The 12,499-nt window shown below is 45.3% G+C and overlaps 2 protein-coding genes across 2 annotated transcripts in view; both read left to right on the plus strand.

The window, feature by feature from the left end:
• Positions 1-430: 430 nt before the first annotated feature.
• On the plus strand, positions 431-3,471 carry sdr42e1 (short chain dehydrogenase/reductase family 42E, member 1). The gene is made up of 3 exons (XM_063187931.1): positions 431-585; positions 773-880; positions 1,333-3,471. The coding sequence occupies exons 2-3, from the start codon at positions 816-818 to the stop codon at positions 2,429-2,431; spliced, it is 1,164 nt and encodes a 387-aa protein (XP_063044001.1). The 5' UTR covers positions 431-585; positions 773-815; the 3' UTR covers positions 2,432-3,471.
• A 439-nt stretch (positions 3,472-3,910) lies between these two features.
• The window catches only part of wtip (WT1 interacting protein), a 36,254-nt gene continuing 27,665 nt past the window's right edge, over positions 3,911-12,499 (plus strand). Inside the window, exon 1 of the mRNA XM_063188541.1 lies at positions 3,911-6,071. Coding sequence (XP_063044611.1) covers positions 4,568-6,071 — 1,504 coding nt within the window. The 5' untranslated portion in view covers positions 3,911-4,567. The remainder of the gene's footprint in view (positions 6,072-12,499) is intronic.

Here is a 12,499-nt window from a genome sequence, read left to right on the forward strand (position 1 = left end):
CTACTGGTTCACCAGGAAATCCTTTATGTGGAGAATTTATAAAAACGTTAGTAAATAGCCTAATCATTTACATAACACAATTATGAGGAGAAACAACAAATCTCTATAGGGCCCATAAGCCTAGGCTATTAACATTTGTTCTGAGACGCATAGCTATAATGATTACCACATAAGCAATCCTAGTTCATTTTAATGGCACATGAAGTGAACATTCTTGCTAGATCCAAACAATTCAAATGTAATGTAGCCTAAATGTGCGGTTAGGCCTGCTCATTCTCATATATGCTCACTTTCCCTCCAGACCGGTAAGCGACGTGAAGGAGCAGTGGAATTGATGTTGCCGCCAGTAGCCCGGCATCGCATGAAGAAATTCATGCTGTCAAGGAAGTGATGATCCTACAGATTCTATAAGGGCTGTGGTGATGCCTGCACTTGCTACTCGTAAGAAATCGTTTGCATCGTGGAATCTGGTCCATAGTTTTTGCTACGGGTAGCCTATTCGTACTAGTCCATGCTGTCTTAACACGTTACATCTTCAGTAGGCTTAATGATGTTAGACTAATTGGGAGACTACACCTCGCATCGGTGAGCTATTTCGAAACTAGCCCTTGCTAAAGTTCATCTCGAGTTAACTTTGACCCACCGTTGTGTAACAACTGTCCATGTGTGCATATGTTGCGGTCGGTTACTTTGTATCAGTAATAAGTCGCTGAATGTTATATTGTAGCCTGTGCGTATTCACGTGCGCAACAATTGTTCCATTGAGTTGCAGTCATTTATGAAAGAACAAACTTCGTTGTATCATTCCAAGCACTATGGAGAACGATTCGCAGACAGAAAAAATCCTCATTACAGGAGGAGGCGGCTATTTTGGCTTTCGGTGAGTAGTAATTCAGTCTGGCGAAGCAATAACATCAGTTTCCTATACTCACTCATTTTCTCCATCTACATGTAGGTGCTGTTCAGTTTGAGTCCTATGTGCACCATTCTCATAGTCACACAAGAGTGCGCTGCAACACTTTTATTTTCATTGGATAGTCACAGTCAAGACTTTCTGATGAATGTGCTCTATAGTTAGGCTAATATTTTATCTCACATTAAATAAAACCCTAATTGTAAGTTTATTGGGGAAGGTGTTTGTCAAATTAATATACTCTTCTGTTGTATATGTCAATGATTTATACTCTAGGCCTAATGGGCTGTATCTATCAGCCAGCCCATCTTGTGAATGATAAAATTCAAATGACCCCACTTCATGTAGTCTATTACATAGGCTATTACACGCATAGTAGTATGATTTGAACCTGGCATTATGTTTCTTTTCTTTCACAGTCTTGCACGTAAACTGCACAGTGCCGGAGCCAAAGTTTTCTTGTTTGACGTGCATCCACCTGGGCAGGCCTTACCAGAGGGCATGGTGTTCCACCAGGGGGACATTCGTGATTATAGCCAGGTGGAAGAGGTGGTTCGTGGTGTAGATTGCGTCTTCCACATAGCCTCCTATGGCATGTCCGGCAGAGAGCAATTAAACCGACAACTGATCGAGCAAGTCAACGTGACAGGCACTGAGAATGTCCTGAAAGCCTGCGTCCAGTGCAGTGTGCCCCGGCTGGTCTATACCAGCACCTTCAACGTGGTGTTTGGGGGCCAGGTCATCGAGGGTGGGGACGAGACCCTGCCGTACCTCCCCCTGCACCTCCACCCTGACCACTACTCCAGGACCAAATCCCTGGCGGAGATGGAGGTCCTGAAAGCCAACGGTAGTGCCTTAGCAGGCGGCTCTGGTGTGCTAAGCACCTGTGCTCTGCGCCCCGCAGGCATCTACGGCCCTGGAGAGCAGAGGCACCTGCCCAGGGTTGTGGGCTACATCGAGAGCGGCATCTTCCGCTTTGTGTACGGCGATCCTGGCAGCCTGGTGGAGTTCGTCCACGTGGACAACCTGGTGTTGGCACACGAGCTGGCAGCCAAGGCCCTGACAGAGGAGCGGGGGTGCAGTGCCACAGGACAGCCCTACTTCATCTCCGACGGCAAGCCCATCAACAACTTTGAGTTCTTCAGGCCTCTGGTGGAAGGCCTGGGCTACTCCTTCCCTAAGCTGCGTCTGCCTGTGCCTCTCATCTACTTCTTCGCCTTCCTCACCGAGATGGTTCATCACCTCGTAGGCCCCGTCTACAACTTCCAGCCTTTGCTCACCCGCACCGAAGTCTACAAGACTGGGGTGACCCATTACTTTAAAATGGACAAGGCCAAAAGAGAGCTGGGCTATGAACCACGGGAGTACACTATGGATGAGGTGGTGGAGTGGTTTAGGACCAGAGGCCATGGCAAAACACGAAACACTTCCCCCACAAAACGCTTCATCTTGAACATTGTCGTAATGGTTGCCTTCATAGCTGTCCTACTTTCATTCCTTCCAGTTGTTGGATATTGACCTCTGCACACTGCACAGAATAATATTTTTAGAAGATTCTTTCTAGAATTCATGCTGCCCATTCACAAATGTTACCTTTTCATGAATACTTACCACCACCATGAAATTCATGATTCAAGTATTCAAGAAAATGTGTATCTTTTCTATGTCCACCATTTTGAATTTCCAGAAATAGACATTTTTAGCTGAAAAACTGTACTGTGGTCTAGTCATGAATATGGTAACACTTTAGAATAACAATTGGGAATTTCTTTAAAAACACTTCGCAAACAATGAGCTAATAATCAACAAAACATTTACAAATGTTTGTAAATGAGAAAGAAATACTATGTTAACATAGCAGAAATGGGACAGCCTGAACAGTCCTGAAAGTTTATCCCCCAAAGACCAAAAGAGATGAAAGCACTGACGTGTCCAGTCAGGCAACACACACATAAAACTCATCCAGTAGGATGAAAATATGCTAATAAAGTGTTAATAAAACTGTTATTCTAAAGTGTTACTTTGAAGACTAGTTTATTATTGAATAAATATTCATGAAAAGATAAAAGTTGGCAATAGGCAGCGCAGTATTAATGAGCAGCATAGTAGCAATACCTTCTTTGGCCACCATCCGACAAAATGCACCTTTAAAACCTGTTTTACATGAAACAAATGTGAATATGTGTGTATATACTTTTTACATATACAGAAAACAACTCTGCACACCTTTACATAGAGAAACCAACTGTGAATACACTTTACACAAGTCCTATTTCATGTGTTTACGAAGTAGTTTTAGTGATGTACATTGCTTCAAAACAGTACTGCATAAGACCTTTGTTCTTTTATGGACTGGAGATCTGTGAGAAGGCATGCCATTGACCAATTTCAGAGGCATGACAGGAATTTATGGCTACCTGTCTCTATAAACAAAATGTCTACCCTTCCATTGTGGCTGTATTCACAACCTATGATGTAACTATTAGGCCTATAGCCTAAAATACAATTCATAATGAAAAGGGGGAAAAGTCATATAATAATAAAGTCCCAATGTGAATATGGAGTTTGAATTGAAATCAGTGATTCGGATGTGTCCAATCTGTGTGTGTGTGTGTGTGTGTGTGTGTGTGTGTGTGTGTGTGTGTGTGTGTGTGTGTTAGCGTGTGCGTGCGTGCGTGCGTGCGCGCGCGCGCGTGTTGGTGATAAATGAATTCCTACAAATTTGCTCTCATAAAGTGATTAGTATCACTGTAAACTGTGATAACTCTACATTTGGGACTGCATTGTCTGGCTACGTCATTTTTCATGAATGTAAATGACTCCACTTTCCTTTAGAATTTTAACTACAAGTTAGCCTATTAGTTATGTTCTCCCATGTGTTTTCACCTGACAAAATAGGCAGTGATGCTTTGATCTGTGCGCAGTTCTAGTGCGCTAAATGCAGGCCGTTTTAGATTCCGTTTGTTGTCTTTGAGCCGAGGGCAGTGGTGCCAGGTGAGAGTGGTTCGATGTTTTTCACAGCCCCTGCAGATGAATACGGAGACATACCCTTTCGGGCAGACTTTTTCAAAACTCGCCACCCCCTTGCTGAGTTGGTCGCAGTCATTGTTTCGCTAGCATTAACCACATTCCAGAGAGGCGCAGCGCACCCCGTCTGCTTCCTCGCATTCCTTCAACAGAAACGAGTCCCGTGCGCTTAATTTAATACGGAGATGTTTTGCCTCAGTTTGCCTGACCATCTGTTGAATTGCCTGGGGATTCTTAGCAAAAGGTATTTAGAGTGACTTTGGATTTTTTCCACTGGAATATTTGGCGAAACAAGTAAAATCAACGAAAGAAAATTCCTCCGCGGAGCGCGCCATTGACTGTAAAGACCTTTCAACTTAACAAAAACTGAAATTGACAAACGTCTCCTGTTGTTCAAACTTTGTTTAACGAGTGTATCGCCGTATCTTCGAAGGCAGGGGACATGCATTCTAAAGAAATTGCAGGAAAGACGCGCAGTTTTTGTGAAACGGCGGTAATGGCTACACTGAGCCAGCGTTTTGTTGTGATTTCCATGTGAAATGCATTTTCTGCCATCTCTTACTCGGTAGTTGGCTGGCCGACCGCTCGCTCCGTCTATGAACTTGTTCCTCCTCTCAAAGGCAAACCATGGAGCACTATGAGGATGATTTGGGACACCGAGCCAGCAAATTAATTGAGGATCTAACACTCTACGAACCATATCAAGATGGGATATTTACTTCAAGAGAGGGCATGGCAATCAATGCTGATTTGGATTTTCCTACTTCAGTGATAACAGAACAGAAAAGTAAGCGAATGAATGGTAGCTCGCTGCCTCACCAACAGCTACACTCTGTGGAAAATTACATGTCAGGGAATAAAGTGTATAGTGCGGCTCCCGTGCGCTCTGTGAACGGTAACCGAAACGTGCCTTTGGATTTTTGTACCCCACAAAGAGATGCTGGTTATATTGAAGATGGCTATTGCACCAAATCAGAAGTTGCGCTGCCGTGCTACAGCGGAGGAGCGTCAGAGCGACATAGGAGATTCTCAATGGAGGTGCAAGCCCACAGGTACAGCACTGGCTGCACGTACGATGGGGTCGTGCTGAACAAACAAGTACCGTTGTCGGGTAGTCGAAGCAATAGTGTCTGTGTTGGTACCAACCACGACGGCAGGTACACTGCCACTAGCCCACGGTCCAGTCTAGCCTCGTCTCTGTCCTCGCAAGAGCAAAGTAAACATTCGAGCCCCAGGTCCAGCGTCAGCAGCCCTCGGACAAGTTTAGTGGTACCTGGCCAGGACAAGTATACGAGCCCCCGATCAAGTTTGGTGCACTGTGATGGGTCTAGTGCCCTTAGCCCCCGGTCTAGCTATGCAAGCACAGCCAGCGACACGAGTAAACATTCCAGCCCAAGGGCCAGTCTCAACAGCTACGACTGTGGTAGCAAACCAAGTAGCAACCGGACAAGTGGCATCAGTATGGGCTATGACCAGAGACACATCAGCCCACGGTCGAGCACGGCGAGCCAGTACAGCACCACCAGTCCACGGTCCAGTTATTCTGACTCTAGATACATGCCACCAACTAACCACGACTTGGAGTCAGCGGTGGTGCACGGGGTGCCAGTGGCTAGCCCCCGCTCCAGCATCTGTAGCCAGGACGGGAACCCAAGACCTGGCGTAGCGACCAGCGTCGTGAGTCCTCGCTCCAGCATCTCCAGTCACAGTTCTAGAAGTTCCCGCAGCTCACGGGGTTCCATGAGCACGTACCCTGAGCTCCAGCTTCCCTCGCCGAGGTCTTCAATGCTCGGACCTGGTTTACCTGAGGACGCACTGATCGAGGACTTTGGCGACACAAATGGCCTTCAAAACCGAGTACATCTTCAGACATTCCCAGTTATCCCTGAGCCCCAACAATCCCAACAACAGACGACGCAACTTGGAATTAATACGGACGTGAGCACTGGCCAACCATCTTTTAATTACAGCGTAGTATCTAAAAATCAGGCGCCGGGGCAGAGGTTTAAGTTGCCGTACCAGGTGACTCCATGTCGGGACAGTGGGCCAAGTCAAGCCGAGAGGCGACTGGAGGCGCTCACCTTGGAGCTGGAGAAGGAGTTGGAGATGCACATGAAGAAAGAATATTTTGGTAAGTAGGCCCTGCTACTGTGTAATTATTAAGGTGTAATGTCATTGAAAGAGTTATGTACACCTCTCCCATCCTGGTCCATGTGAAATGATTAGGCCTACTCTTATATATGTGTTAGAAACAGTCAATACTGAAGTACAAATCCCTTTTTAATGTCAATTTAGGTTATTTATGTTGATGTTGCCTGTTTATGTTGCACGTTTAGAGACATGCATGTATGTCAACACGATGCCCTGAGAGCAGTGTTATCGTTTGTCAGCCTGTCTGATCTGGAGATGCTGTGGAGGTTCAGACGCTTTGTCATGTCCAAATAATTTCCATGTCTGACCAACGTGTTTACTCTCCTCTGGGTGGCACACAAACATGCGCATGTGGGACTTCATAAGTAAGCAATTTGGCACCAGAATGTATCAACACAGTGCAGACGGCTGTGTGTGATGATTGTGCGCACCAAAGTGATGATTCGAGTAACATACAGCCACAGGGGAGCTGGAGCATCAACTCAGTGAAATGGCCTGTTCAGGCCCTGATGGTCGAGGAGACTCGAGAGAAGCCGGTGGAGTGGTATTACCTGGTAACACCTGGGATTACATTGCGTTATGTTCATTGAGTTCTTTTGTATTGTGATTATGGCACCCAAGCAATGTTATGGAAATACAAATATACAACAGGCTCATCATCCCAACTTGACTAGTGTGAATAGCTCCCCGGCCACATAATCCAACGGGGTTAGTTGTGGGCAACTGAATGTCTTCTTGAGCTTGATGGACGTTTCAGTCTTCATCAAAGGAACTTCATTATTAGGCCTACCCGTTAAAACACAGCGTTATAAATCTGTTGTTACCAGAATGGCAATAACCAAGTCGTAGTGCATTAATGAAAGGCCCTGTGTTATGTCATAGTAATGTAGTAGTATGGTAATTAACCTTTCAATGACTATTACAGCATGCCTCAGATGGTACGGCATGCATTATGGGGCTACTCTGGTTGACCTTAAATGTGAAGTCTAGCTGTCAGCCAAACTCTTTTTGGATGATCAGGGAATATGACATAAGGCCCTCATCCTGGGCCTTGTATGACAGAATGTCTGCCGTGCAGAGATCTCAACAGACATCAGCACTCACGTGACTGACAAGGTGACTCGGAAGATGCCACTTAAGCAGTTATCATAATCACACATTGTTGCACTGCAGGTTTTGTGCATTCAAAGGTAGTGTCTCTGTCTGCCTTTTGCCTCGACATAGGGAAGTCCCCTCAACCTAAACCCAAACAGAACAGTTTTGGAAAAAAAAGAAGTTGGCATGGAAAACAAATGACATACAATAATACCATTTTAAAGAGCTTGAGGATAATTGAATATTATGAGAAACAATTAAGTTACAATTCACCTAACAACTTGCCTTATAGCCTAGTCTATTGTTCAGCAGGACTCGTCATGCATGTGTCACAACTAATGTATAGCCACATTTCTTCATAGTGGCCATGAACTTCCACAGCTTTTGTCTTGCTGACTTCAACAGATGTAATTCCAACAATAACACATATCATGTGTTGTGTACTAAGGGTAGCATGGACTGGCCCATGTAAAGAGATAAGACCCCCCCCCTCCATTTGCAGGGAAATACTCGTTTCTGTTTTGGCAGTGCTAACATTTACACAGCAGTGCGGGGAGCTGAATGGGACCTTCTGTTCCGTCCCGGCGTACTCCCCTGAGTGATTCAGTTGTTTTGCTTGCTGAAAATGTCCATTCCAGTTGACCTCTGGAACTTTTTTTGTCTCAGCAGTCTGCGTAGGCTCCATGGGCAATTTTTGGCATTTTTGTCGTCTCTGTAAAGCCATGTCCTGTCCATTGCTGATGACTGTAGATATGAATTGAAGAAACTAGTCAGGCTTATGCCATAGTGAGTCGTCTGAGCACAGCAATAGGCTGAAGGGTTTCAGATCTGTTCTGTTCTTTTCTTCTTTGTGTACATAAAAATAAATCTGTGTGTGTGTGTGTGTGTGTGTGTGTGTATGTGTGTGTGTGTGTACGTGTGTGTGTGTGTGTGTGTGTGTGTGTGTGTGTGTGTGTGTGTGTGTGTGTGTGTGTGTGTGTGTGTGTGTGTGTGAGTGTGTGTGTGTGTGTGTGTCTGTCTGTGCCAGTGTGCATGTGTGTGTGTGTGTGTGTGTGTCTGTGTCTGTGTCTGTGCCAGTGTGTGTGCGTGTGTGGTTGTGTGTGTGTGCGCGTGTGTGTGTGTAAGTAGTTTTAGAAATGATTGCTTGCATTACCTGGAAGCACAGATAACTACATTGATTTACTCTGTGCGTGTATGTGCTTGCCGTGTCTGAGTGTGTGTGTGTGTGTGTGTGTGTGTGTGTGTGTGTGTGTGTGTGTGTGTGTGTGTGTGTGTGTGTGCCTGTGTGTGTATGTGTGTGTGTGTGTGTGTGTGTGTGTGTGTGTGTGTGTGTGTGTGTGTGTGTGTGTGTCTGTGCCAGTGTGCATGTGTGTGTGTGTGTGTCTGTGCCAGTGTGTGTGTGTGTGTGGGTGCGTGCGTTCGTGCGTGTGTGTGTGTGTGTGTGTGTGTAAGTTATGTGATCTGAGAGCAGAGTGCTCAGTATGTGGGGACTCTTTCAGACTGTGTGGAGCTGCAGCAGGTGAGACTGAGAGCAGCATGTGCAGACAGACAGAAAGTCCTCACATCGGGTTCTCTGAACGAGTGAGCGAGGCGAGGCGAGCCAATGTGAGCCCTCTTCGTGTTGCCTTGGAAACGGTGTAGAAATCGATCGGCAGGGCCATTCAGGGTGTCTGTGCAGTCACGCCGGCCGGCCTGGGTGAGAGAGGAGGGGAGGGAATGGCTAGGCGGCGGGCAGGCAGGCACACACACTCCGCCCGTCCCGTCCCGTCCCGTCAGCCTCCATGACTGTGTGGCCTCTGTTTTGTTGTGGGCAGCCCAGCGAGCTGTGAATCAACAGCTGGGCCAGGGGGTGGAGGAGGAGCTGGGGCAGGGTGGTGGTAGTGGTGGTGGAGGAGGAGGGGTAGGAAGTGGTGCCAAGATGTGTGGAACTTTTCTGTGGGGACGCCCGCAACACCCAACAGACACAGACACACAAGACACATCACACACACACACACACACACACACACACACACACACACACACACACACACACACACACGCACACGCAAGCAAGTGCGCGCGGGAGCACACTCACACATGTACACACAAATACAGACACATTCATTCACAGCACCCCACCACACACACACACACACACACACACACACACATACCCACACACATCCACACACAGGGAGAATACCCGGCCCCTTCTCTTCTCCTGGGGCCCTTCATTACTGCGTCGGTAGGGAGTGGGGCGGCAGTAGCAGCGGTAGCAGCCTCAGCCTCTTGGCACGCGGAGACTCTTGGCTGTGGGGCCAGACATGGCTAGCGGGGGACGGGGTCACGTCTGATCACCTGCTCCGAATCATAATCATTCAAGTCATGCACACACACGCTGCCACTACGCTCACAGACAGACAAACAGATAGACAGACAGACAGACAGTCAGACGGGGCTGTTTGCTAAAGCTGACCGAGGTCATGCAACTCATTTCAACCCAGACTTTCATCTTCACAGGAGGACATACACACAAATGTGCATGTACTGTAAACACACGCGCGCGCACACACACACACACACACACACACACACACACACACACACACACACACACACACACACACACACACACACACACACACACACACACACACACACACGGCAAGCACATACACGCACAGAGTAAATCAATGTAGTTATCTGTACTTCCAGGTAATCATTTCAAAACACGCTCACAAAAACGTACATACTAGGATGTTTTTGTCCTGGTTTTCTGGTCTGGTTGTTTATTTTCTTTCTTTCTTTCTTTCTTTCTTTCTTTCTTTCTTTCTTTCTTTCTTTCTTTCTTTCTTTCTTTCTTTCTTTCTTTCTGTTGTCTTATGAGAGTTATAATCACAAGGTGCTTGAAAATGAAGTGAAGTTCTCAAGGGGATTCTTCTTCTTGCAGCCAAGGGCATTCTTCTTCTTTTTATTGTTAATTTTCCTATATTTTTAGTTCACTGGACACTGGACAAACTGTGTACCCACCGGGGACTCTTTTTTTTTTTAAGATCTGGCTTAAATGAAGAAAAAAGTGAAATGTCTCCAACTGAGTCCTTTCCCCAGTGTGGTGTAAATAGTGACCACATCCGTGCAGCATAGCCCCGTAGGGGCCTACTGTACTCATATGGTTTGGAAATCTGCACAAGATGATTTGGCACTCTTTGAATTTCCCCTTGCTTGGTTTCTTTGGCCGGGTTAATGTGAATATTGTCTTTTCTTTGCTGCCTTAATACAACTGTGTGACTTTTGACTTCCATGACCAAGAGCCTTTATGGCTTTACTTTAACAGGACAGTCAAGATAGAATAGAGCATGGATGGGGAACTTATAGCCCGGTGGTTGTTTATGTCCCCTCAGGCCGTCTTATCCAGCCCCCAATATAATTTTAATGTTATGCAGTTTGTAAAAATGTTCTGTAAAGACATCATAGTAATTGCTTTTGCAATACAATGAAGTTATATTTTCAGGGGACCTGTTGAAGATGGGGTCAAAATAGGACTGAAGTGCAGGGGGTGTTAGTACATCCCTTGGAGGAAAATTAACAAAATTTGAAGTGGCCTTTCGAATGAAAAAGGTTCCTCTGCCCTGGAATAGAGTTAGAAGAGAGAAATGGGATGAGAGAGAGACAGAGAAGGACTGGGAAATGGCCTTGGGTCGGATTCAAACCTGGGGTCCTGGATATAGAGTATATGGTATGGATCCTTAGCCCACTGAGCCACAGCACCCCAGAAAGGGTATCCTCAAAGACAGGTTGCTTGTTGTTATTGTACTGGGCTAAAGTTCCTCAGACGTGAGCGAAAATATTCAGATTCAGAGGAAGTTTTTGGAAGTCCAGACTAGATTAGGCAGGGTTCCCACACGTCCTGGAAAACCTGGAAAACCTGGAAATTTAGAGATATGTTTTCAAGTCCTTGAATGTCCTGGAAATTCACCAAATGTCCTGGAAAAAAATATTTTGTCCTTTTTTTCCTTCAACTTTTTCCCGATTTTGTTTGTGGTATAATTTTTACTCTTCTCCGAGTCTAGACATGACGATTGAATTTATATCCACCTATTGAATACATTATTGTCCACACACACACGCACAGTTTGGTCAGGTTGCCATCTTTGATTGCACTTATACACAGTCATATTCTTTGACTCAGTGTTGCCAAAAGTCGCTACAAGTCGCTAGTTGGCTTGCTGAAAAGTCGCTAGATGATATGATGGCGTTATATATCTCTCGAAAACATGCCTAGGGTCATAATAGGCCTACAAATAGGCAGTGCTAGCACTTACTTACAAAAAATTGTAGTGCTATCTTTTTTTGGAGATCAGAGCATATCTGCAGCCCTGCTTAATCGTAGGAAATGCTTCTGACAGCAGCTCAGCGTCACTGAGGTGCTGTTTCCACGTAGCTGGATATTTTTATATGTGGATATTTTTTTCTCCTGCTTGTATTGGTTTTGCATTGGTTTTGGCCTTCCGTTTCCACGTAGCAGATATTTAAAATCCAGGTATAAAAAGCAGGAGAAAAAAATATCCTGAAACGCATTTGTTACAATGGAGGATTTATTTTTATCCACATGTTGCGTTTACACCTAGCAGGAGAAAAAAATGCCCTTCTAAAAAAATATCCTGCTACGTGGAAACAGCACCTGAAAAGACATGTTTTACCAAAAAGTTGCTAAATGTGGATTTTAGTCGCCAAAAGGTTAAAGGTTAAAAGGTTAAAATGAACCATTCCATCTGTTGTTTAATTTATTACTTGTCCCCTGTCGGTGTGTCGCTGTGTATGCCCAAATTGTGGGTTCGACGGAGAAAACATCCGTCCTGAATTACCAAAAAATGGTCCTGGAAATGTCCTGGAAATGTCCTGGAAAATGATTTTTAAATAAGTGTGGGAACCCTGTTAGGGTACAGGCAAATCAAAAAAAGACTTCAGACGGGCCCGGCATATGCACAACGTGGTTAAATGAGCGACAGAATAGCAGTCTAGTTGGCAGATCAGCGTGTTCTTCTTTTGAAGTTGAATCACGACTTCAGAGGGTCGGGGGATGTAATTTGAAAGCAAGCCTCCCTACCTCATCAAAGAGTGCAGTGTAACATGACGCCTTCCTTCTACCTTTTGGCAAAGAGTACATTACTCTTCAGAGTAAGAATGGACGGACTATACAGCAATTAAGATGTTTTTTATATATATATTGTATATGACAGTGAATTCAGCTTTTAACTTACTGTATGCATGTATTTTTGTAACATTTCTCATGGTGCTATTTCTGTCTCTTTCCTTACCGTGTTCCTACCG

Source organism: Engraulis encrasicolus, chromosome 22 (genome assembly GCF_034702125.1).
Source record: "Engraulis encrasicolus isolate BLACKSEA-1 chromosome 22, IST_EnEncr_1.0, whole genome shotgun sequence".
In the NCBI taxonomy this organism is placed as follows: Eukaryota; Metazoa; Chordata; class Actinopteri; order Clupeiformes; family Engraulidae; genus Engraulis; species Engraulis encrasicolus.

Bases quoted from the DNA above. Each gene is read 5' to 3' on its own strand.
- sdr42e1 (XM_063187931.1), top strand. From the start codon at position 816: ATGGAGAACGATTCGCAGACAGAAAAAATCCTCATTACAGGAGGAGGC. The intron at 881-1,332 runs GTGAGTAGTAAT...TTTCTTTCACAG, and splicing joins GGCGGCTATTTTGGCTTTCG to TCTTGCACGTAAACTGCACA.